The following is a 26,365-nucleotide window of genomic DNA, read 5'->3' as shown; positions in this document are numbered from 1 at the left end:
AACAAAACCCGGGACAAAAAACCAGAGGGTTAAATAATGAACATGTAATGGGGAAATTGAAACCAGGTGTGTAGAAAACACAAAACAAACACAAAACACAAAACAAATGGAAAATTAAAAGTGGATCGGCGATGGCTAGAAGGCCGGTGTCGTCGACCGCCGAGCGCCGCTCGAACAAGGAGAGGGACCGACTCCGGGGGAAGTCGTGACAGTACCCACCCCTTGACACGCAGCTCCAGCAGTGCGCCGACACCGGCCTCTGGAACGACCCGGAGGGCGAGGTGCAGGGCGATCCGGATGGAGACGGTGGAACTCCCGCAGCATCGAAGGGTCCAATACGTCCTCCACCGGCACCCAGCAGTTCTCCTCCGGACCGTACCCCTCCCACTCCACGAGGTACTGAACGCCCCTTGCCCGACGCCTCGAGTCCTGTATGGATCGGACTGCATACTCCGGGGCCCCCTCGATGTCCAGAGGGAGCGGAGGGACCTCCCGCACCTCAGACTCCTGGAGTGGACCAGCCACCACCAACCTGAGGAGAGACACATGGAACGAGGAGTTTATACGGTAATCTGGGGGAAGCTGTAAACTGTTACAAACCTCGTTCACTCTCCTCAGGACATTGAATGGCCCCCCAAACCACGGGCCCAGCTTCAAGGCAGGGCAGGTGGAGGGTCGAGAGCCAGACCCAGTCCCCCGGTACGAACACTGGGGTCTCACTGGGGTGGCGGTCTGAGCTGGCTTTCTGATGCCTCACGGCCCGCTGAAGGTGCACATGAGCGGCGTCCCATGTCTGCCCTGAGTGCCTAAACCAGTCCTCCACCGCAGGAGCCTCGATCTAGCTCTGATGCCACGGCGCCAGAACCGGCTGGTACCCCAGTACGCACTGGAAGGGGGAGAGGTTGGTAGAGGAGTGGCGTAGCGAGTTCTGGGCCATCTCTGCCCAGGGTATGAACGCCGGCCATTGCCGGTATCGGCAATAAGACAGCAGAAACCTCCCCACATCATGGTTTACTCTCTCCACCTGCCCGTTACTCTCGGGGTGAAAACCTAAGGTAAGGCTGACCGAGACCCCTAGACGTTCCATGAACGCCCTCCAGACCCTTGACGTGAACTGGGGACCCCGATCAGATACTATGTCCTCAGGCACCCCGTAGTGCAGGAAGACGTGTGTGAACAGGGCCTCCTCAGTCTGTAGGGCCGTAGGGAGACCGGGCAAAGGTAGGAGACGGCAGGACTTAGAAAACTGATCCACAACGACCAGGATCATGGTGTTACCCTGTGTGGGAGGAAGATCCGCCAGGAAGTCCACCGACAGGTGCTACCGCGGCCGTTGTGGAATGTGTAAGGGTTGTAACTTCCCTCTGGGCAGGTGCCTAGGGGCCTTGCACTGGGCGCACGCCGAGCAGGAGGAAACATAAACCCTCACATCCTTAGCCAAAGTGGACCACCAGTACTTCCCTCTAAGACAGCGCACTGTCCGACTGATGCCAGGATGACCAGAGGAGGGAGACGTGTAGGCCCAATAGATCAAACGGTCAAGAACAACAAATGGAACATACAGACACCCAGCTGGACACTGGAGGGGAGTGGGCTCTGTACGTAATGCCCGCTCGATGTCCGCGTCCAGCTCCCACACTACCGGTGCCACCAGGCAAGAAGCCGGGAGTATGGGAGTGGGATCCATGGACCGCTCCTCTGTGTCATACATCCGGGACAGTGCATCTGCCTTCGCGTTCTGGGAACCTGGTCTGTAGGACAGGGTGAAGACAAAACGGGTAAAGAACATGGCCCACCTTGCCTGGCGAGGGTTCAGTCTCCTCGCCGCCCAGATGTACTCCAGGTTGCGGTGGTCCGTCCAGATGAAAAAAGGGTGTTTAGCCCCCTCAAGCCAATGTCTCCATGCCTTCAAAGCCTTGACAACAGCCAACAGCTCCCGGTCCCCCATGTCATAGTTTCGTTCCGCCGGGCTGAGCTTCTTCGAAAAGAAGGCACAAGGCAGAGCTTTGGTGGCGTATCCGAGCGCTGAGAGAGCACGGCTCCTATCCCAGCCCCGGACACGTCCACCTCCACTATGAACGCCAAAGAGGGATCCGGATGAGCCAGCACCGGAGCCGAGGTAAACAGAGCCCTCAGGTGACCAAAAGCCCTGTCCGCCTCAGCCGATCACTGCAAACGCACCGGTCCCCCCTTCAGCAGTGAGGTAATGGGAGCCACTACCTGACCAAAACCCCGGATAAACCTCCGGTAGTAGTTGGCAAACCCTAAAAACCACTGCACTTCCTTTAACGTGGTGGGAGTCGGCCAATTACGCACGGCTGAAATGCGCTCACTCTCCATCTCCACCCCTGAAGTGGAAATGCGGTACCCTAGAAAGGAGACTGGCTGTTTAAAGAACAGGCACTTTTCAGCCTTGACGTACAGGCTCCAACAGTGACCAAGAACCCTACGTACCAGGGACACGTGCTCGGCATGCGTCGCAGATTATATCAGAATGTCGTCGATATACACCACTACAGCCTGCCCGTGCAGGTCCCGGAAAATCTTGTCTACAAAGGCCTGGAAGACTGATGGAGCATTCATCAACCCGTACGGCATGACGAGGTACTCATAGTGCCCTGAGGTGGTACTAAATGCCGTCTTCCACTCGTCCCCCTCCCGGATACACACCAGGTTGTAAGCGCTCCTGCTTCCTGAGAAGCGCGCCCCGTGCATTGACTCGATCACACTGGCGATGAGAGGTAGCGGGTAACTGTACCTCACAGTGTTTTGGTTGATGCCTCGACAGTCAATACATGGGTGCAGACCTCCATCCTTCTTCTTCACAAAAAAGAAACTCGAGGAGGCAGGTGAAGTGGAGGGCCAAATGTACCCCTGCCCCAGAGATTCTGAGACATATGTTTCCATAGTCGCCATCTCCTCTTGCGACAGGGGATACACGTGACTCCTGGGAAGTGCTGCGTCTACCAGGATATTTATCGTACAATCCCCCCGTCGATGGGGTGGTAATTGAGTCGCCTTCTTTTTACAGAAGGCAAGAGACAAATCGGCATATTCAGAGGGGATGAGCACGGTGGAGACCTGATCTGGAATTTGCACCGTAGTAGCACTGACGGAAACCACTAAACACCTCCCTGAGCACTTTCGTGACCACCCCGAGAGAGCCCTCTGTTGCCACAAAATAGTGGGGTCATGACAGGCCAACCAGGGTAGGCCCAGCACCACGGGAAACGAAGGAGAATCAATAAGGAAGAGACTGACTCTCTCCTTGTGACCCTCCTGCGTAAGCATGCCCAGTGGAGCGGTGGCCTCCCTAATTAGCCCTGACCCTAATGGTTGACTATCTAGGGAGTGCACAGGGAAGGGCATATCCACAGGAACAATGGGGATCCCTAAACTATGGGCAAATGATATGTCAATAAAATTCCCAGCTGCGCCTGGATCTACGAGTACCTTATGCTGGGAATGCGGGGAAAACTCAGGAAAATTAATAAACAAAAACATGTGAGCAACAGGGGGCTCTGGTTGAGCCTGGTGCCGACTCACCTGGGGTGACACGAGAGTGCCCTGCCTGCTGCCACGACTCCCAGAGGAACCTCCCCAGCACCTACCGGCAGTGTGCCCTCTGCGGCCACAGATGGTGCATGGAATGGCCGCTCCTCCGGTCGCCCTAAGTGCAGCACCTCCCAGCTCCATGGGCGTCGGAGCGGTGGTGCTGGGGGATGGAACCGACAGACCCCGATCTGGACGTCCGCGGGTAGCCAGCAGGTTATCCAGCCAGACGCCCTCGCACAGACTGCACCGGTAGTAATCAATCAGGGCCCTGTCGTTCCATCCCGCACCGGCGGCCAGGGTTCGGAATTCCAACGCAAACTCCTGTGCGCTCCTCGTCCCCTGCCTCAGGTGGATGAGACGTTCACCCGCTGCTCTACTCTCAGGCGGGTGGTCAAAGACTGCCCGGAAGTGGTGGGGGAAATCCTCGAAGTGGTCCAACACCGCTTCTTCTTCTCCCCATACGGCGTTGGCCCACTCCAGAACTTTTCCTGAGAGGCAGGAGACGAGGGCGGCCACGCTCTCACGGCCCGAGGGAGCCGGGTGGACGGTTGCCAGGTAGAGCTCTAGCTGGAGCAAGAACCCCTGACAACCCACCGCCGTTCCATCATACTCCCTCGGGAGGGCGAGCCGAATCCCACTGGGCCCGGGTGAAGGAGGGGTGAGTGATGGTGAGACTGGTGGTGCTGGTGGAGACGCTGGAGGGACTCCTCTTCTCTCCCAGCACTCCATGGTTTGTAAAACACGATCCATGGCACTGCCGAGATGCTGTAGCATGGCAGCGTGCTGCTGGACTTGCTCCTCAACCCCTGCTGCAGGGGCACCTGCTCCTGCTGACTCCATTCCGAGTAGGTGCGTGTTTCTGTCAAGGCTGTGGGTAACTGGTGAAAGGAGTCAGGCACAAGAGAGCTGAGATGCGTGGACAAGGTGTTTAATACAAGATAACACCAGTATAAACACAATACTATGGTGCGGGAAAAATACCGGCACCACGAAATAAACGGGCGTAATAACAAAGCAACAAAATACCAGTCGTCAGTAACAGCCTGAACAATAAAACAAACACGCACACAAACATGGGGGAAACCAGAGGGTTAAATAATGAACGTGTAATGGGGGAATTGAAACCAGGTGTGTAGAAAATAAAGACAAAACAAATGGATAATGAAAAGTGGATCGGCGATGGCTGGAAGGCCGGTACGTCAACCGCCGAGCGCCGCTCGAACAAGGAGAGGGACCGACTCCGGCGGAAGTCGTGACAAGAAAACTGTGTATGGATCAACAACATCGTAGTTACTACACAATACTAACCTAACTGACAAAATGAGAAGAAGGAAGCCTGCACAGAATAAAAAATATTCCAAAACATGCATCCTGTTTGCAACAAGGCACTAAAGTAATACTGAAAAAAATGTGGCAAAGCAATTAAGCCACTTTTTGTCCTGATTACAAAGTGGGGCAAATCCAATAAAACACATTACTGATTACCACTCTCTCCACTCAAGCATAGTGATGGCTGCATCATGTTATGGGTATGTTTGTAATCGTTAAGGACTGGGAAGTTCTTCCAGGATAAAAAATGAAACAGTATGGAGCTAAGCACAGGCAAAATCCTAGAGGAAAACCTGGTTCAATCTGCTTTCCATCATACTGGGAGATGAATTCACCTTTCAGCAGGACAAGAACCTAAAACACAAGGCAAAATCTACACTAGAGTTGCTTACCAAGAAGACAACATCAATCAAATCAAATTGTATTGGTCACAAACACATATTTAGCAGATGTTATTGCGGGTATAGCGAAATGCTTGTTCCTGAATGGCCGAATTAAAGTTTGGACTTAAATCTGCTTGAAAATCTATGGCAAGACCTGAAAATGATCTTGCCATAGACAGACCTTGACAGAGCTTGGAGAATTTCGAAAAGAATAATGGGCAAATGTTGCACAATCCAGGTGTGGAAAGCTCTTATAGACTTACCCAGTATTGACTCAGGTGTGAATACTTATGAAAACAAGATATTTCTGTATTTCATTTTCAATAAATTTGCGCAAAAAAAAATCTAAAAACATGTTTTCACTTTGTCATTATGGGGTATTGTGTGTAAATGGGTGAGAAACAAAGTCTGTAACACAACTAAATGTGGAATAAGTCAAGGGGTATGAATACTTTATGAAGGCACTCTATCTACCTCAAATACCTCATACCCCTGCACATCAACTTGGTACTGGTACCCCATATATATAGCCAAGCAGTGGAGGCTGCTGAGGGGAGGACTGCTCATAATAATGGCTGGAACGGAGCACATGGAATGGCATTAAACACATGGAAAGCATATGTTTGATGTATTTGATACCATTACACTAATTCCGCTCCAGCCATTACCACGAGCCCGTCCTCCCCAATTAAGGTGCCACCAACCTCCTGTGTAGCCAAGTTATCGTTACTCATTGTGTATTTATTATTACTTTGCTATTTTCTTTCACCTGCATTGCTGGAAAGGGCCCATAAGTAAGCATTTCAATGTTAGTCTACACCGGTTGTTAACGAAGAATGTGACGAATATAATTTTATTTACTGTGATAATGGCCAAAATAATGGCCTGCCCAACATATTTATACATGACTAAGCATGATGGAATGTTCATTTCTTAATTAACTCAGGAACCACACCTGTGTGGAAGCACCTGCTTTCAATAAACTTTGTATCCCACATTTACTAAAGTGTTTCCATTATTTTTGCAGTTACCTGTAAGTAACCATTTAAGTACTTCTTCCATGGGGAAACTCACTCCCATCACAGTTAAATAGTGAAACAGGGACATCTTGTGGACAATGAGGAGAAGAACAGAAAAGGCTGTTTGGAACTGAACTTTCTCTGGATGTGGATTTATGACAATGACATCATTGAGGTATACACTAACAGGTGGCTTTTTCAAGCTCAATTCACAGCAGTGAAATGGCTGTTGTGTCAGAGTGAATGGTCTGTCCAACCTCTCAGTGCCTGGCAACTCAACTCCTGCAACTGTTTTATCACTTCCTGTAGAATCTAGTTGAACATAAAGCAAACAGAAACACAAAACCAGATGCTAAACAGAAGGGAGCATGCAAATGTATTTTTGTTGCGTTGCAGAAAGCAAATATAAGAGCTATCTTAACTTTGGGTTAGGGTTACACCCAGGAAAATTTTACTCTGGGCTCCTGGGTGGTGCAGTGGTCTAAGACACAGCACCTCAGTGTTAGAAGAGTCACTACAGACCCTGGTTTAATTCCAGGCTGTATGACAACTGGCTGTTATTGAGAGTCCCATAGTGTGGTGCATAATTGGCCCAGTGTTGTTAGGGTTTGGCTGGGGCTGGCTGTTGTTGTACATAAGAATTTGTTCTTAACTGACTTGCCTAGTTAGATAAAGGATAAATACATTCAATAAACACATACAAGCATTGACACATCATGCAACACAACAGCATTCCCTCTTCTTATCTCACCTTGGTATTGGCATCTTTCCTGGGATTTCCATTCAGCAGCTCTCCAGATTCTACTCTCCAGAGTCGTTTGGCCCACTCCTCCCTCTGGGGCAGCAGCATCATGGTCTCTGCTGCCAGGTACCTGTCTGGTGGGATCTGGCTCATGGGGGGTGGCAGAGCGTTGGTGCCTACCACCGTGGCTGGTCCTGACCAGCTGTTAGTGGCCGGTGTTGCCTGGGACTCGGGCTCTCCACCTCGGCCCTTAGGCCACCTCTGCTTAACACTCATAGAGAACCAGCGCTGACTGCTTCTGAAGGAGCCTCCTCCTGTTAGGTTCTGTTTCTGGTTCTTAGCCAGAGGGTACGGTGGTGGCGGGGGCTTGAACTGAAACTCCAACCTGGGAGGAGGACCACCGCATAGGCCGGTTAATGACGCCGGGCCAGGTAGAGATTCGGAAAGGGAATTTGTGCTGCCTGGATTAGGATGGCCGTTTAGTTTTAGCCAGCCATTTTGATGAGCTACTATTTGGGTGAGGTCTCCTTCAGCCTGGGGGTAATCCTCCCATGGACAGCTGGGGAGCTGGCCCCCAGGGTCGTTTCCGCGGGCGATGGGGAAATCCCTGTCCGCTCTTTCCTCAGGGGGGGAGGTGTTTCCGATCCCACTGTCTCCGTTGCTGCTGGCGCTGCCATTCTTACCGGTGCTGCTGCGATTCTGTTGCGTGTGGAGGTGGTGGGCTGAGTCTCTGTCCAGCCTGGTTCTAAGCCTCTCCACTGCCTCCCCCATTTCACAGTATAAGACCGATACAAACTGGAGAACAGAGGGGGGAGTGAGGGGGAACTCCAGGCAGCCCTGGGTGTCTGGGTCGGGGGTGCAGTCGAAGCCGAAGCGCCCTGTGATGCCCAGGTGGTCACTGTGGTGGCACAGCTCAGGGTCGATGAAGAAGACGTGGCATGAGGTACTCAGGGGACCGTTCTGGCCAACGTGGCCGCCAGAGATGTGTGCAGTGGTGACCAGACAAAAGAAGCGCCTGTCCTCGGAACACACCACGCCCAGGACAAGGTTCTCGGCAGGGAAGGCGGCCAGGACGGCTCCTGTGTCATCACAGAGGTGGACGCAGTCGAACATGATCTTCATCATCACCAGCGTGTGGGTCTCCTGCTCTGTGCCCATATGTCTGATACACCCGCGGATCACCTGTAGGCAGTCGTCCTCTGAGCCGTGTCTGGACAAGGCCAAGATCAGTTCAGTAGAGCCCAGGTAGCCCACCACCATGGCTGTGTTCAGAATACTCCAGTCTCGATTCACATCATCCTCCTGCTCGTTGAAAACAGAGTCGCCGTCTGCCACTTGGGCGGTTTCCTCCACAGACAGGAAGACAGGCTGAGTTTTGGAGTTCGAAGGCTGGATCCAGTGGGACATGTCAGGTTCTGACACAGGTCGTGGATTAGCTGGGGTGGCATTTACGGAGTTAGAGGACAAGTTGCCAGAGTGGGCTGAAACAGTGCGAAAAACTCCCCCCTTCTGAAAAAGATCCTTTCCCTCTGTTCTAGAAATCCTTAACTCCTCGTTGCTGGAGGATAGGTCCACCAAGGGCCCACTCCCGACAAGCACCACCAACCGTAAAGGGCCTTTACAGGTGCCAATCAACTGCACCACAGCCTCATGGGATGCCTTTGCCACATCAGTTCCGTTGACGCTCACTATACGATCCCCCTGCTTCAGTCCCACATGGTCTGCAGGGCTGCCCTCCAATATTCCACTCAAGAGGCACGGGCCTTGTCCCGATAAGGTAAACCCGTATCCTACACGTCCTCGAACAACCTCAACCCGTCTGACTTCATGAGGAGAGGTCAAATCCAGACGCCTCCGCACCCCTTCAGCCTGTCCCGGCATCCTCATCCTGAATGTGGCCGTTTTTTCAGATGCAGAGCGTTGGAACCGAATGTCACTCTGGAGTGGTATCTTTTTAGTGCCTACACTGAAGTGTAAACACTAAAAGTAGACAAGAGAGAGAGATTTAAGCTGATTGAGATACAGTGTATCAAATAATGATTAGGCATAGGCCTACTGTAACATTATTTTTAACAAACTGAAACTGTAACACTTATCATGTGATATCATTATGGTACACAACATATTGTTTGTTATACAATGTATAAACTAAATAATAATGGTGTGATACAATGTATTGTGCACAAAAGCCATAAAATATATTTCCCCTTTATTTTAGAAACATTCACTGTAAAGAAAATACTGTAAGATTTCATTCTGCAGCAATAATGCTGCACACTATAACAATCTCCAATTTTTTTTAACGAAAATATATACATGAGTTGTTATAGTTTAAGCAGACAAGTGTGGGTTGAATAGACCATTTAGCCTCGTTCCATGTCAGCGTGCAAATGAACCATCTCCTTGCCAAAGAGTAGACAGCGCCAGCTGGCCCCCTTCTCGAGAACCGTTCAATCAATGCACGAGCATTCAAGCGAGACGTTTGTTAAAGAAACATGCTCGAGCGCCTTGATTTGGTATCGTTTGACATCGTTTCTCTACCGCTCTTAGTTAAATGTTTACAAAACAGCAGACTAGTTCGGCATTGTCCATCGAAATACAACAAAACAAAATATAGCCTTGCTAAAATATTTCCTAGTATTAAATGTAAAGTAGTCTCCAAAACTCTCGACGTCTAGATATAATGTTGCCAGTCCTGAGACTGAAATTACCGTTTAAAAGCTTCATGAAGTCAGTTTAAAGGTTGCATAATCCCAACAGTCCAAACTAGTTAGAAATCCCCACGTGCGTAGTTTCCGTAACATAATTTATATTTTCCAAAGTTTCCCTCCGCTATTATGGTATTCCATATACCACGGATGGCAAACTCCACCCGCCTCCATTCATTGTTGGGGAATACAAAGCGTCTTTCATAGTAACCATGACATCGTTTTCAGAGCACGTGATTTCTTACGCCAATCCCCCTGTCTGAGAGCTCAATATTCAAATATTTGCGGTGATCCTATTGGTTCTGATCATCTGAAATTGTTAGCCTAATTAAAAACATTGTTGATGTTGTTCAGGTCACATTTCAAACACATATTTATTACCAACATGCGCTAATTTACACTTTACTAAGCATGACAAATAACTATGCAGATGTATCCTAAATGGCTATTAAATGCAACCACCACAAAATTAATAATGTATATATAACAAGCTAATTAACATGACAGGATGAATTACACCTCTCAAGAGGTGATCATTTGTTGCATCCTGCCAGGAAAGAAAAACAACAACAAAAAAACAGTGAATTATGGTCAAAATGCTGCAAGGTCGCAATAGGAGTGAGTCACATGGTCCTTTTGCGCACCACAGTCAAATAGACACAGTGAGTCAGTCAATGGAAACAGTGAAAGCCGAGAAGTTTTATGCATGTTTAGGCCTACTAAAACCCTGGACAAAAACCTTAGGCCTTGTAAGATAGTGAAGTGATAGATAGTCATTTGAATCGAATAAGCAGGCTATTGATATTTTTTGTATATTTTTCTGTATATTATTTAGCTGTTTTCACAAATGTAAAATGCAAAGCCTATATGTGGCGAAACTACATTCAACTCCCTTCTATTTAATCCCATGGTTTCACAAAAGAGAGCACTTCAAGACAATGCAGTTTTAAGTGAGTTAATGGAACTGTCATCTCAAATTATCCACAACACTAACCATTTCCTAGATTTGTCTAATTAGGATGTCTTGCACTTTCAATCGCTCAATGTGATCCAAAAAATGGCTTTAACAACATATATTGTATTTCCCTTCCCTCTGAATGAGGACTTTTTCAGTCAAGGCACTAGCTGCCATTTCAGATATATCACAAACAGATACACTACCGTTGAAAAGTTTGGGGTCACTTAGAAATGTCCTTGTTTTTGAGAGAAAAGCAAATTTCTTGTCCATTAAAATAACATAAATTGATCAGAAATACAGTGTAGACATTGTTAGTGTTGTAAATGACTATTGTAGCTGGAAACGGCTGATAATTAATGGAATATCTACATAGGCGTACAGAGGCCCAATATCAGCAACCATCACTCGAGTGTTCCAATGGCACGTTGTGTTAGCTAATCCAAGTTTATAATTTTAGAAGGCTAATTGATCATTAGAAACCATTTTGTAATTATGTTAGCACAGTTGAAAACTGTGGTGCTGATTAAAGAATCAATAAAACTGGCCTTCTTAGACTAGTATCTGGAGCATCAGCATTTGTGGGTTCGATTACAGGCTCAAAATGGCCAGAAACAAAGGTCTTTCTTTTGAAACACGTCAGTCTATTCTTGTTCTGAGAAATGAAGGCTATTCCATGCGAGAAATTGCCAAAAACCTGCAGATCTCGTACAATGCTGTGTACTACTCCCTTCACAGAACAGAGCAAACTGGATACAACCAGAATAGAGAGGACACGTGTACACTAGATTGTCTAGTTTGAGAAACAGACAAGTCCTCAACTGGCAGCTTGGTTAAATAGTACCCGCAAAAAAACAGTCTCAACGTCAACAGTGAAGAGGTGACTCCGGGATTCTGGCCTTCTAGGTAGAGTTGCAAAGAAAAAGCCATATCTCAGACTGGCCAATAAAAAGAAAAGATTAAGATTGGCAAAATAACACAGACACTGGACAGAGGAAGATTGGGGAAAAAAGTGTTATGGACAGACTCATCTAAGTTTGAGGTGTTCGGATCACAAAGAAGAACAATTGGTGAGACACATACAAAATGAAAAGATGCTGAAGGAGTACTTGACGCCATCTGTCAATCATGGTGGAGGTAATGTGATGGTCTGGGGGTGCTTTGGTGGTGGTAAATTGGGAGATTTGTACAGGGTAAAAGGGATCTGGAAGAAGGAAGGCTTTCATTCCATTTTGCAACGCCATGCCATACCCTGTGGACGGCGCTTAATTGGAGCCAATTTCCTCCTACAACAGGACAATGACCCAAAACACAGCTCCAAACAATGCAATAACTATTTAGGGAAGAAGCAGTCAGCTGGTGTTCTGTCTATAATGGAGTGGCCAGCACAGTCACTGGATCTCAACCCTATTGAGCTGTTGTGGGAGCAGCTTGACCGTATGGTATGTAAGAAGTGCCAATCAAGCCAATCCAACTTGTAGGAGGTGCTTCAGGAAGCATGGGGGGAAATCTTTTCAGATTACATCAACAAATTGACAACTAGAATGCCAAAGGTCTGCAAGCAAGGCTGTAATTGCTGCAAATGGAGGATTCTTTGACGAAAGCAAAGTTTAAAGGACACGATTATTATTTCAATTAAAAATAATTATGTATTACCTTGTCAACGTCTTGACTATATTTCCTATTCATTTTGCAACTCATTTCATGCATGTTTTCATGGAAAACAAAGACATTTCTACGTGACCCCGAACTTTTGAACAGTAGTATAGATGTAGGATCTTAATTTGAGCCAGTTTGCTACAGCAGGAAAATAATCCAGCAGCAACAGAAAATGTGAATGGTGTGGATTATATTTCATGCACTTTTATTTTAAGGGTTGATACATTTTTCATAAGGGAAAATCAAGTCTGCCATTTGAAAGTGGAAATTCAGAAGCCTTTTAAACCCTCAAATACACTACAAGTTAAACATGTCTGTCATGTCCTGACTTTAGTTCCTTTGTTATGTTTCTTGTTTAAATTGGTCAGTTGGGGTGGGCATTCTATGTGTTGTTCTAGTTTTGGTTGTCTATGTGTTTGGCCTGGTATGGTTCTCAATCAGAGGCAGCTGTCAATCGTTGTCTCTGATTGAGAACCATACTTAGGTAGCCTGTTTTTCCCACTTGTTTTGTGGGTAGTTGTTTTCTGTTTTGTGTATTTGCACCTTACAGGACTGTTTCGTTCACTCTCTTTGTTGTTTTGTTATTCAGTGTTCAGTTGATTTATTAACATGGACATATACCACGCTGCGCATTGGTCCGATCTTGACTACTCTTCCTCAGATGACGAGGAGAATCGTTACAATGTCCTGCATCGCAAATAAGTTCTCAGGATGATCAAATTAAGATCCTACATCTGTAGTATGTTTTGTTACACATTATACAGTACCCGTCAAAAGTTTAGACACACCTTTTTTTAGACACCGTTTTTCTTTATTTTTACTATTTTCTACGTTGTAGAATAGTGATAGACACTAATAGTGAAGACATCAAAACTATGAAATAACACATTGAATCATGTAGTAACCAAAAAAGTGTCAAAAAATCTAAATATATTTTATATCGGAGATTCTTCAAAGTAGCTACCCTTTGACTTGATGACAGCTTTGCACACTCTTTGCATTCTCTCAAGCCTACTTCACGGGGTAGTCACTTGGAATGCATTTCAATTAACAGGTGTGCCTTGTTAAAAGTTAATTTGTGAAATGTATTTACTTCTTAATGCATTTGAGCCAATCAGTTGTGACAAGGTAGTGGTGGTATACAGAAGATAGTCCTATTTGGTAAAATACCAAGTCCTTATTATGGGAATACCAGCTCAAATAAGCAAAGAGAAACGACAGTCCATCATCACTTTAAAACATGAATGTCAGTCAACCCGGTCAGTAAATTTTTCAGTCGCAAAACCCATCAAGCGCTATGATGAAACTGGCCATCACGGCTTCGCCGAAGTTGGCTCCCCTGCCTGTTCGGGCGGTGCTCGGCGGTCATCGTCACCGTCCTACTAGCCGCTACCGATCCCTTTTTCGTTTGTCTGTTGGTTTTGTCATATTAGTTTCACCTGTGTGTATTTTGGTTTAATTAGCTTCCCTATATGTAGTAGTTTGACCCGCCCTTGTTTTGTGCGGGATTGTTTTTTGTTACTCTGTTGGTTGTGGTTTTCATGTTTGTATTCTCCGGACTGTTTGGTCCTGTGTCCATGTCAACATCTACTCCAAATTTGCGATTTCTGGTTCCAACAGCCATGTCTTTGTGAGACGCAGAGTAGGTGAACGGATGATCATGGTTGCTACCATGCTGTGTGTTCATGTGTTGCTGCCATGCTATGTTGTTGACCTTGGGTCTCTCTTTATGTAGTGTTGTGGTGTCTCTCTTGTCGTGATGTGTTTTGTCCCCGCAGGAGGCCTTTGCCGTCATTGTAAATAAGGATTTGTTCTTAACTGACTTGCCTAGTTAACTAAAGATGAAATAAAATTAAAATTAAAATCTCTGCATGTGTGGTTCCCACCGGGAAGAATGGAGAAGGAGGTGTGATGGTGTGGGGGTGCTTTACTGGTGACACTGTTTGTGATTTATTTAGATTTCAAGGCATACTTAACCAGCATGGCTACCACAGCATTCTGCAGCGATACGCCATCCCATCTGGTTTACATTTAGTGGGACTGTCATTTATTTTTCATCAGGACAATGACTCAACACACCTCCAGAATGTCGTTCCCATAGCAACGATTAAAACATTCCCTAACCAGAAACCGTGGATTGATGGCAGCATTCGTGTGAAACTGAAGGCGCGAACCACTGCTTTTAATCATAGCAAGGTGTCTGGTAACATGACTGAATACAAACAGTGCAGCTATTCCCTCCGCAAGGCTATCAAACAAGCTAAGCGCCAGTACAGAGACAAAGTAGAATCTCAATTCAACGGCTCAGACACAAGAGGCATGTGGCAGGGTCTACAGTCAATCACGGACTACAGGAAGAAACCCAGCCCAGTCACGGACCAGGATGTCTTGCTCCCAGGCAGACTAAATAACTTTTTTGCCCGCTTTGAGGACAATACAGTGCCACTGACACGGCCTGCAACGAAAACATGCGGTCTCTCCTTCACTGCAGCCGAAGTTAGTAAGACATTTAAACGTGTTAACCCTCGCAAGGCTGCAGGCCCAGACGGCATCCCCAGCCGCGCCCTCAGAGCATGCGCAGACCAGCTGGCCGGTGTGTTTACGGACATATTCAATCAATCCCTATACCAGTCTGCTGTTCCCACATGCTTCAAGAGGGCCACCATTGTTCCTGTTCCCAAGAAAGCTAAGGTAACTGAGCTAAACGACTACCGCCCCGTAGCACTCACATCCGTCATCATGAAGTGCTTTGAGAGACTAGTCAAGGACCATATCACCTCCACCCTACCTGACACCCTAGACCCACTCCAATTTGCTTACCGCCCAAATAGGTCCACAGACGATGCAATCTCAACCACACTGCACACTGCCCTAACCCATCTGGACAAGAGGAATACCTATGTGAGAATGCTGTTCATCGACTACAGCTCGGCATTCAACACCATAGTACCCTCCAAGCTCGTCATCAAGCTCGAGACCCTGGGTCTCGACCCCGCCCTGTGCAACTGGGTACTGGACTTCCTGACGGGCCGCCCCCAGGTGGTGAGGGTAGGCAACAACATCTCCTCCTCGCTGATCCTCAACACTGGGGCCCCACAAGGGTGCGTTCTGAGCCCTCTCCTGTACTCCCTGTTCACCCACGACTGCGTGGCCACGCACGCCTCCAACTCAATCATCAAGTTTGCGGACGACACAACAGTGGTAGGCTTGATTACCAACAACGACGAGACGGCCTACAGGGAGGAGGTGAGGGCCCTCGGAGTGTGGTGTCAGGAAAATAACCTCACACTCAACGTCAACAAAACTAAGGAGATGATTGTGGACTTCAGGAAACAGCAGAGGGAACACCCCCCCATCCACATCGATGGAACAGTAGTGGAGAGGGTAGCAAGTTTTAAGTTCCTCGGCATACACATCACAGACAAACTGAATTGGTCCACTCACACAGACAGCATCGTGAGGAAGGTGCAGCAGCGCCTCTTCAACCTCAGGAGGCTGAAGAAATTCGGCTTGTCACCAAAAGCACTCACAAACTTCTACAGATGCACAATCGAGAGCATCCTGGCGGGCTGTATCACCGCCTGGTATGGCAACTGCACCGCCCTCAACCGTAAGGCTCTCCAGAGGGTAGTGAGGTCTGCACAACGCATCACCGGGGGCAAACTACCTGCCCTCCAGGACACCTACACCACCCGATGCTACAGGAAGGCCATAAAGATCATCAAGGACATCAACCACCCGAGCCACTGCCTGTTCACCCCGCTGTCATCCAGAAGGCGAGGTCAGTACAGGTGCATCAAAGCTGGGACCGAGAGACTGAAAAACAGCTTCTATCTCAAGGCCATCAGACTGTTAAACAGCCACCACTAACATTGAGTGGCTACTGCCAACACACTGTCAACGACACTGACTCTACTCCAGCCACTTTAATAATGGGAATTGATGGGAAATGATGTAAATATATCACTAGCCACTTTAAACAATGCTACCTTATATAATGTTACTTACCCTACATTATTCATCTCATATGCATACATAGATACTGTACTCTATATCATCGACTGCATCCTTATGTAATACATGTATCACTAGCCACTTTAACTCTGCCACTTTGTTTACATACTCATCTCATATGTATATACTGTACTCGATACCATCTACTGTATCTTGCCTATGCTCCTCTGTACCATCACTCATTCATATATCCTTATGTACATATTCTTTATGCCCTTACACTGTGTATAAGACAGTAGTTTTTTGGAATTGTTAGTTAGATTACTTGTTCGTTATTACTGCATTGTCGGAACTAGAAGCACAAGCATTTCGCTACACTCGCATTAACATCTGCTAACCATGTGTATGTGACAAATAAAATTTGATTTGATTTGATTTGGATTTGAATGTTACTGTCAGACCGGGTGTTGTATGTGGAGGATGAGGGCTACAGTAGATATCTCAGATAGGGGGGAGTGAGGCCTAAGAGGGTTTTATAAATAAGCATCAACCAGCGGGTCTTGCGATGGGTATACAGAGCTGACCAGTTTACAGAAGAGTATATATAGAGTGCAGTAATGTGCCCTATAAGAGCATTGATTGCAAATCTAATGCCCGAATGGTAAAGAATATCTAGTCACTCAAGAGCACCCTTACCTGCCAATCTATAAATTACGTCTCCGTAATCTAGCATGGGTAAGATGATCATCTGAATCAGGGTTAAAAGAGCAGCGATTACAATAGAGGAAACCAAGTCTAGATTTTAACTTTAGCCTGCAGCTTTGTACTGAGAGAAGGACAGTGTATCGACTAGCCATACTCCCAAGCAATTGTATGAGGTGACTACCTCAAGCTCTAAACCCTCAGAGGTAGTAATCACACCTGTGGGGAAAGGGGCATTGTTTTGGAGGTGTTCAGAACAAGGTTAAGGGCAGAGAAAGCTTGTTGGACACTAAGAAAGCTTTTTCGTAGAGAGTTTAACATAAAATCCGGGGAGGGGCCAGCTGAGCTATGCTGTTTATGTAAATTGAGAAAAGTGTGGGGCCTAGGATTGAGCCTTGGGGTACACCCTTGGTGACAGGCAGTGGCTAAGACAGCAGATGCTCTGACTTTATCAATGCAAAGGGTGGCTACCTGGAAGAATCTAAAATATATTTTGATTTGTTTAACACCTTTTTGGTAGGAAATAGGAAAGATAAAGAAAAACCCTTGAATGAGCAGGTCTGTGCATACTTTTGACTGGTACTGTATGTTATCATTTAATATGATGTGTTATTGTTTGGGGATCATATTACATTACAGTACACACAGTGTGAATGCTGACTTTATGTCGGCTACATTATGATAATATTTAGGATGAAAGGGAGACAAGATTGTATCAGGAATAGTTGAAAGAGACAAAAAATGACAACAGAACATATGTTTTTATTTCAGTCATACATTTCAAACAAGTGGGCTATGCTAGTTGGAAGATGCATACACCATAGCAGGACACACATTAAAAAATAAGTGATACAACACCAAATGCCCATGCCTTTTGTCATTAAAATATAGAATTTGTGGACAAACGTTGTCTTTTGTTAATGTGAATAAGCACAGTATTTTCCTAGCTTGTAGATATCGCTCAAAACGATCAATGAATGGTGGAACTTGTCTTAAAGCAGCCTCAGCCATACACCTCTGAACCCTCACGCCTGATCTCTCACTCTCTCACAGCAACCACTAGATAGCCATGCTAGAAAGGACAAAACCGGCATCAGCACTGATGAGCAAGTTGCTTTTTTCTCTCTCTGCCATTGAGCATTCAGGTCAGGGGTAAGGTTAGGGTGAGATTGACATTATTTACTCTCAATCAGTTGTTAAAAAGTGCCATACACCAGGTGAAGCATAGCCATATTATAGCATATAACACATAGCCATGTAGCATATAACACATAGCCATGTAGCATATAACACATAGTCATGTAGCATATGGCATTTATTTTCTAGCATAGCCATATAGTGAGCACCACCGGGACGCAATTTCGATACAGCTCTGTCTTTTCGTAGCAGGTTAGGAGAACTTACGCAGCAGGTTAGGATAATTAATGTAGCAGGTTAGGATAATTAGGTTAAGGTTAGGGAAAGGGTTAGGTTTTAGGGTCAGCAGAAATGCTCACCTAACCTGCTACGAAAAATGTCACTTGTATCGAAGTGGCGTGTTTTTAGGGAGTCCTGACCACCACCACCACCCTCCTTGACCCCTCACTCTGGACCCTTCATCCCTGGCCTGGCTCTTTGACCCCAGGCTGGGCAGCAGCACCCCAGGCTGGCGTGGGGGTCGTCAGTGGCTGGATCATCTTCTCCAGCAGGTTCATCATGCGCTCCTGGAGCTGCAGACTCTGCACCTGGAGGAAGTTCTGCTGGTGCATGACGCGGCGCACCTCGCGGCACGTCTCCTCCACCGCCCGGCTCACCTTCCGCTGCTCCTGCAGCATAGCCTCCATCACCTTCAGCTTCCGCCGCTTCAGAGACAGGTGCTGGTGCACTTTCTTCCTCTTGGCCGGCGCCGGGTGGGAACTGGACAGAAAGGGATTTTGTTAGTTAAAGCAATGGTAATGACATAATTTAGGGAGAGAGTTATACAAGCATTCAAGACTTCTGTATGTAGGGCCATTTTCGATCAAACTTGGTAAAGCGGTTTCACTACAAAATAATGTGAAATTAGGCAGTTTAGCTCAATACCTCAGCTTGATACCCCACCCTGTCCCCCCTCTGTCTCTCTCTCTCTCTCTCTCTCTCTTTCTCTCTCTCTCTCTCAGGAGGTGTCCTCTTTTTCTTTCTCTCTGTCTGGTTCCTCATTTGAAGCCCAATATGTAAACATGGCCTTACTCAGGACAGGGAAGTCCAGAGTGCAGGCTGCCAGAGCTCTCCCATCCAATCAGGTCCTTCCTCATCTCCATCTCGTCCGAGGAGCCTGTGTACTCCGGAAGGAAGCCCGTGGGGAGGCCCTCTGCATGGGACATCGAGGCCTCTGTGGAGGTGGAGGGGCCAGGAGACTGGAGCTCAAATGAGTTCATAGTCCCATTGTCGTCAGTCTTGGTGAGGAGCTTCTCTATTGCTTTGTAGTACGGCCAGTCGGGTGTCCCACCGCTCCCATTGGTTGTGCACTTCATTTTCCTGTCAAATAAGGAGTTAAGGATGGTATATATTGGTTTGGGTAAAGTAGGTGACATAAGAAGTCTGGTTTTCTAAGTATCATAGTAGCCTGTATTGAGTTCTAGTTATGCAGGATGCTCTGACACCTGTGGAGTTACATTCCAACATAGCCTACTTCAGTTCTTTCTGGATATTAAAGTGCATTCATACAATACAAGATTTTTATGGATTTATGTTGCCACCTTTTTCAACCCCCACCCCCCAAAATAAATAGAAGGTATTTCTTACACTTGCCTGTACTGGAAAGACATGTTGGTGATTTTCATCTTTATCTCCTCCCGGTGGCGTTGTTCTCCAGTGAGCTCAAAGAACCTCTGGGCCATCTTCTCGTAGATCTTGGCGTTCCTCTTACATTTCTTCAGCTCGGCGACATTCTGTTCCCATACATACAGAAGCCCCTTCATCTCTGCATCGGTCCAGTTTCGGGCCCTTCTGTGCTTCTCGCTGTGGCCCGGAATGAGGTAACTAAAACTCTCCTCTGCAGCCATTTTGAAAGCCCTCTCAAAAGCACTCTCTTCCTGTTTTGGTTCTGTAAACAAAAATAGGCCCCAAAAACGGTTTAGTTTGAAGCCTTTCTCTGCTGTCTAGCATTATGTCAGTGGAATGTGGTTGCAAACAGTCACACACCGCTCTGCCTGTGCTGTGCCCTTCCCCCGAGCTTAGCTGAAAGAGGACTCAAAATGGGCCCTAGGGCAGGAGAGGGATCCGGTTAAAAGCTTTTAAATGGAGGAAATCGTCACTGTGATGTCAAGTTGCCCTAGCAACTAGGAGGAGGCCCCTCTTTCTCCCTCCCCCCCTCTCTTAACCACTCCCTCTCTTTCACTTCCTCTCTCTCGCTCTCTTGCTCCAATGCCACAACAAAAAGCTTTTAGCTGAAAGGCAATGAGGTATACCAGAGATTACAGGAAAAACAGATTTGAAATATGAGCCTTGGGGGAGGGAGTAGAGCAAGAGAGCAGGTGTCATTTGTTTCCTTGGCAACAGGCCTTTGGACTGGGCAGGCTGCCAAGATGTTAAAGCATTTAAATGCTTTTAATAACAGACAGGGACTGGCTTTTTGCAGTCAAAGTGGTGCAAACAGGAGTATATTACTCTTCACCTGAGGAAAAGACACCTACATTTTTTATCAAAAGCAGCATACTTTGGCAGTGTGTGGATACTATTCTCAATGCACAATTAAATTATATGCAAATTATATGAAAGTGCAGGGGGAACAATTGTATTGAAATGGGTATGTATTGGTAGTTGTAGAGTACATTCAGGGGGGGAGTCAGTGTATTCTAATTATCCAAGACAATGGGAGTCCTGTCGGTAGGTCAGCTTATGTGTGGACAATTGAACACCCTCCCCCACCCACACCACAATATGGACCTTGGCCTGCAAGGGTGAGCTCAGCATGTTATTTCTCTCTCAATTCAATTCAATGGACTTTATTGGCATGGGAAACATGTTTACATTGCCAAAGCAATTGAAATAGATAATAAACGTAAGTGAAATAAACCATTAGAAATGAACAGTAAGCATTACACTCAAAAAAGTTTCAAAAGAATAGAGACATTTCAAATGTTATAGTATGGCTATGTACAGTGTTGTAACAATGTGCAAAAGGGCAAATAAATCAACATATATATAGTTTGTATTTACAGTGGTGTTTGTGCTTCACTGGTTCACCCTTTTTTGTGATGACAGGTCACACATCTTGCTGCTGTGATGGCACACTGTGGTATTTCACCTAATAGATTTGGGAGTTTATCCAAATCTGATTTGTATTCAAATTCTTTGTGGGTCTGTGTAATCTGAGGAAAATATGTGTCTCTAATATAGTCATATATTTGGCAGGAGGTTAGGAAGTGCAGCTCAGTTTCCACCTAATTTTGTGGGCAGTGTGCGCATAGCCTGTCTTCTCTTGAGAGCCAAGTCTGCCTACGGAGGCCTCTCTCAATAACAAGGCTAAGGGAAAGGGAAAGGGGGATACCTAGTCAGTTGTACAACTGAGTGCATTCAACTGAAATGTGTCTTCCGCATTTAACCCAACCCCTCTGAATCAAAGAGGCTGCCATAATCAACATCCACGTCTTCGACTCCCAGGGAACAATGGGTTAACTGCCTTGCTCAGGGGCAGAACGACAGATTTTTATCTTGTCAGCACGGGGATTCGATCCAGCAACCTTTCAGTATGCTCACTGAGTCTGTGCATAGTCAGAGTTCTCCTTAATTTGGGGTCAGTCACAGTGGTCAGGTATTCTGCCACTGTGTACTCTCTGTTTAGGGCCAAACTGCATTCCAGTTTACTTAGTTTTTTGGTTAATTCTTTCCAATGTGTCAAGTAATTATCTTTTTGTTTTCTCATGATTTGTTTGGGTCTAATTTTGTTTCTGTCCTGGGGCTCTGTGGGGTGTGTGTTTGTGAACAGAGCCCCAGGACCAGCTTGCTGAGGGGACTCTTCTCTAGGTTAATCTCTCTGTAAGTGATGGCTTTGATATAGAAGGTTTGGAAATTGCTTCCTTTTAGGTGGTTGTAGAATTTAACGTCTCTTTTCTGGATTTTGATCATTGGGTATCGTCCTAATTCTGCTCTGCATGCATTATTTGATGTTTTACATTAGATACAGAGGATGTTTTTGCAGAATTCTGCATGCAGTTTGGTGTTTGTCCCATTTTGTGAATTATTGGTTGGTACGCAGAACCCAGACATCAAAGGGTTCTATAACTGTTTCAAGTATTTTTAGCCAGATCCTAATTGGGATGTTGAATTCTCTCTCTCTCTCTCTCTCTCTCTCTCTCTCTCTCTCTCTCTCTCTCTCTCTCTCTCTCTCTCTCTCTCTCTCTCTCTCTCTCTCTCTCTCTCTCTCTCTCTCTCTCTCTCTCTCTCTCTCTCTCCCCCCCACTCTCTCTCTCTCCCTCCCTCCCTCTCTCTCTCTCTCTCTCTCTCTCTCTCTCTCTCTCTCTCTCTCTCTCTTTCTCTCTCCCTCCTCTCTCCCTCTCTCTCTCTCTCTCTCTCTCTCTCTCTCTCTCTCTTTCTCTCTTTTTATCTCCCTCAATTCATTTCTAAGGGGCTTTATGGGAAACATATGTTTACCTTGTCAAAGCAAGTGAAATAAACAATACATTAAAGTGAGAAGAAATACATTTAACATCAACAAAAAAACAAGAAAGAGAGAGAGAAAGGGAGGGAGGGAGAGGCATTGTAAATACCACCAATATTGATCTGTTTATTTACTGTATCTTCCCCCTCTATTTGTACTACAACTATTTTCACATTCCTAAAACACTGATAATATAACACTTGAAATGCTTATCTTTTTTCAACCTTTTTTCGTGCAATGTTTACTGTTAATTTCTAATGGTTTTTTGTTGATGTTAGTTTTAGCAATGTGAAAATAGTTGTAGTACTAATAGTGGGGAAAGATCCAGTAAATAAACAGATCAATATTGGTGGTTTTTACAATGTCTCTCCCTCCCTTTCTCTCTCTCTCTTTCTCTCAGGTTCACTCTCTCTCTCTCGCAGATTTAACTTCTTTAGGAAAACAGCCCTAATGTTGGAAACGAACATCATTATGTTGTCATCCAGAGTCACATGTATTTATTTCCCAAGCTATAGCACACAATATTTTACATACAAGAGGTTTTTGGTCAGAGTTTGGTCTGCTTTGCGTTAAAATTTTTGGCATGGAATAAATATTGCGATACCGGTATCACCCCGGGCCAACAAAATAGTGTGCACTGATGGATACGAGCCATTATACTGTAGTCAATGGCAGGTTTCAATACTAGTTTCCATTATACTGTAGTCAATGGCAGGTTTTAATACTAGTTTCCATTATACTGTAGTCAATGGCAGGTTTCAATACTAGTTTCCATTATACTGTAGTCAATGGCAGGTTTCAATACTAGTTTCCATTATACTGTAGTCAATGGCCGGTTTCAATACTAGTTTCCATTATACTGTAGTCAATGGCCGGTTTCAATACTAGTTTCCATTATACTGTAGTCAATGGCCGGTTTCAATACTAGTTTCCATTATACTGTAGTCAATGGCAGGTTTCAATACTAGTTTCCATTATACTGTAGTCAATGGCAGGTTTCAATACTAATTTACACAAAACACTCTGGAGACAACATGGACGTAATAGTGTCTGTTCGGGTAGCCTGCTGAGATCTCCAACAGGAGTACATAGTACATCCTTTTCTCACCTTGGAGCTTGCTTTTAAAGAGGGCTACATGTGAAAACACCCCCAACCAATCCTCAAATTTCCAAGAAGGGGCCTCATTGAAGTCGAAAGAGATTATATTGCCACTAATAGACGGATCCATCTGTGACTTACCATCACTTTGTCTTTATTAGTGACAATTTCTGTCACTATGTCTTTACACTATTTTACCCTTATTTGACCTCCTGGTCCATCTGCTCCATAGAAACTGACAGTCGTTTAATCTTGCCATAACACTGGCAGCTTCTCACAATCCATCACTGCTGTCACTTATCTATAGAAAACATCCATTATTGAAATGGACAGAGAACTAGAGGTTTATGTTAGAGCACTTACCAGACACTGTTATCCAAAGCAACTTACAATAAATTGATTACATACATTTTTTGTAAGTGTTCCCTGTGGGAGTTTGAACCCATGATCGCTGCTAAGTCACACATGACCACAAAACAATACATATGGATGTGTTTTCATGTCTGTCCTGAAGTGGCAAAAGATGGCAGAAGAGCAAACCTTGCTTCATATGTATTTCTAGTTCTATACTTAACAAAAATGTAAACGCACAATGTAAAGTGTTGGTCCCATGTTTCATGAGCTGAAATAAAATATCCCAGAAATGTTCTATAGGCACAAAAAGCTTATTTTGTTTACATCCTTGTTAGTGAGTATTTCTCCTTTGCCAAGATAATCCATCCACCTGACAGGTGTGGCATATCAAGAAGCTGACAGGAACAGGTGCACCTTGTGCTGTGGACAATAAAAGGCCAGTCTAAATGTGCAGTTTGTCACACAGCACAACACCACAGATGTCTCAAGTTTTGAGGGAGCGTGCAATTGGCATGCTGACTGCAGGAATGTCCACCAGAACTCTTGTCAGAAAATGTCATGTTAATTTCTCTACCTTAAGCCTCCTCCAATGTCGTTTTAGAGAATTTGGCAGTATATCCAATCGGCCTCACAACCACAGACCACATGAAACTACACTGCGGGATCGTCTGAGACCAGCCACCCAGACAGCTGATGAAACTGAGGAGTATTTCTGTCTGTAATAAAGCCCTTTTGTGAGGATTTTTAAAAATTTTGATTAGCCACCCATGGCTGCGCCCCTGCCCAGTCATGTGAAATCCATAGATTAGGGCCTAATGAATTTATTTCAATTGACTGACTCCCTTAAATGAGCTGTAACTCAGTAAAATTGTTGAAATTGTTGCATGTTGCATTTTTATTTTTGTTCATTATACAAAATTAAATAATTTGTATAATATCAAACTTGGATAATGTTTCAAGATACCCTTTTTGACATTGTAAGGATTATGCCTGTAGTAGCTTGGTGGTGCCAGGGCCATGTTCTCACTTCATTCGTCAAATTAACCCTGTACACAAATCAAATAATGTGTTTTTATCTGAAAAAGTGAACTCCAAGACTTCCAACAATGGCAAGCCTCATAGAATTCTTATGAATTTGGAGCCTATTCCAACCATATCCATTTCATGAATTACAGACTATGTTAATCTACTTATACCTCTTGACCGTCTGCATATCCGCAAATGTATTCAAGCAGCTCGAGCCTGTCAAATAAATCAAAACCTAATGAGAAATTGGACTTAATTGGCCAGAAATTGCACTTTGTGGCACAAAAGCCCTCTCATAACCGCACAGTGATATATAGCAACTGACTGCTAGTCTACAAAGACTGCCAAATGCTAGTCGGAGTGTTGGCTACTGTGCTACACATTTGCCTAGCAACTAAAAGAAGAGCAGAAATTCAGCAGTCATTGTTTAATCTAATAGGCTACTCACACTACTGTATATGGCTTTTCTCATTCTTTAAAGTGGACATAATCCAGACAACTAATCCAGAGCATAGACTAATCTAGAGATGAACTGTCCCTCGTGGTTTCGCAAGGTTTGTCAAGGTTCTGACCTTTATTTCCTTTGTCTTGTCATTATTTAGTATGGTCAGGGCGTGAGTTGGGGTGGGCAGTCTATGTTTGTTTTTCTATGATTTGGGTATTTCTATGTTTCGGCCTAGTATGGTTCTCAATCAGAGGCAGGTGTCATTAGTTGTCTCTGATTGAGAATCATACTTAGGTAGCCTGGGTTTCACTGTGTGTTTGTGGATGATTGTTCCTGTCTCTGTGTTTTGCACCAGATAGGGCTGTTTTGGGTTTTCACGTTTTTGTAGTCAGTTGTTCATGTGTACATTTACGTATTAAAAGAACCATGGACACTTACCACGCCGCATATTGGTCCTCTGATCCTTTTCGCCTCTCCTCTTCAGAAGAGGAGGAAATCCCTGACAAGGTTAGACTGAACCAATAGACTGTAACTAATCTGGAGAAGAACCTAATAGAATTACTGTACTCTTTGTAAAAATAAATAATGCATAAATGAGAACAATGGGGGGGAGAGAATTACTATATTTTGAAAGGCACTTTCCATCAGGCAAATCAGGAAAAAAATGTGGTTGCTTGAAAATGGTCACTTGCCCAAACATGTTTACCCACAGAAATGCCAATTGGCCATCTTTCACTTTAACAATGGTGAGGAACCAGAGAGATCAGGTTAATTAAGGCTACTGGAATTATTGCGGTTTGGTTGTTTCAGTAAAA

The 26,365-nt window shown here is 45.4% G+C and overlaps 2 protein-coding genes across 4 annotated transcripts in view; both read right to left on the bottom strand.

Moving 5' to 3' along the window:
• LOC109897068 (regulator of G-protein signaling 12) overlaps positions 1-9,903 on the bottom strand; it is an 80,094-nt gene extending 70,191 nt beyond the window's left edge. The window contains exons 1-2 of the mRNA XM_020491589.2: positions 9,740-9,903; positions 7,038-9,008 (exon numbers count right to left, since the gene is read on the bottom strand). Coding sequence (XP_020347178.1) covers positions 7,038-8,915 — 1,878 coding nt within the window. The 5' untranslated portion in view covers positions 8,916-9,008; positions 9,740-9,903. The remainder of the gene's footprint in view (positions 1-7,037; positions 9,009-9,739) is intronic.
• Positions 9,904-17,748: 7,845 nt separating this feature from the next.
• Positions 17,749-20,373, bottom strand: msantd1 (Myb/SANT-like DNA-binding domain containing 1). Of its 3 annotated transcripts, none has more exons than XM_031832452.1 (4): positions 20,169-20,373; positions 19,776-20,070; positions 19,215-19,502; positions 17,749-18,902 (listed from the first exon to the last, which is right to left on the bottom strand). In XM_031832452.1, exons 2-4 carry the CDS (start codon positions 20,027-20,029, stop codon positions 18,602-18,604), a joined length of 843 nt encoding a protein of 280 aa, XP_031688312.1. In that variant the 5' UTR covers positions 20,030-20,070; positions 20,169-20,373; the 3' UTR covers positions 17,749-18,601. The 3 variants fall into 3 exon arrangements, with proteins under 3 accessions (XP_031688312.1, XP_020346312.1, XP_020346311.1); XM_020490723.2 differs by having other exon boundaries at positions 19,770-20,070; positions 20,169-20,372; XM_020490722.2 differs by having other exon boundaries at positions 19,770-20,371.
• Positions 20,374-26,365: the final 5,992 nt, after the last annotated feature.

The sequence above is a fragment of the Oncorhynchus kisutch genome, linkage group LG9, assembly GCF_002021735.2.
Source record: "Oncorhynchus kisutch isolate 150728-3 linkage group LG9, Okis_V2, whole genome shotgun sequence".
In the NCBI taxonomy this organism is placed as follows: Eukaryota; Metazoa; Chordata; class Actinopteri; order Salmoniformes; family Salmonidae; genus Oncorhynchus; species Oncorhynchus kisutch.
This window is presented reverse-complemented; position numbering and strand designations above follow the sequence as displayed.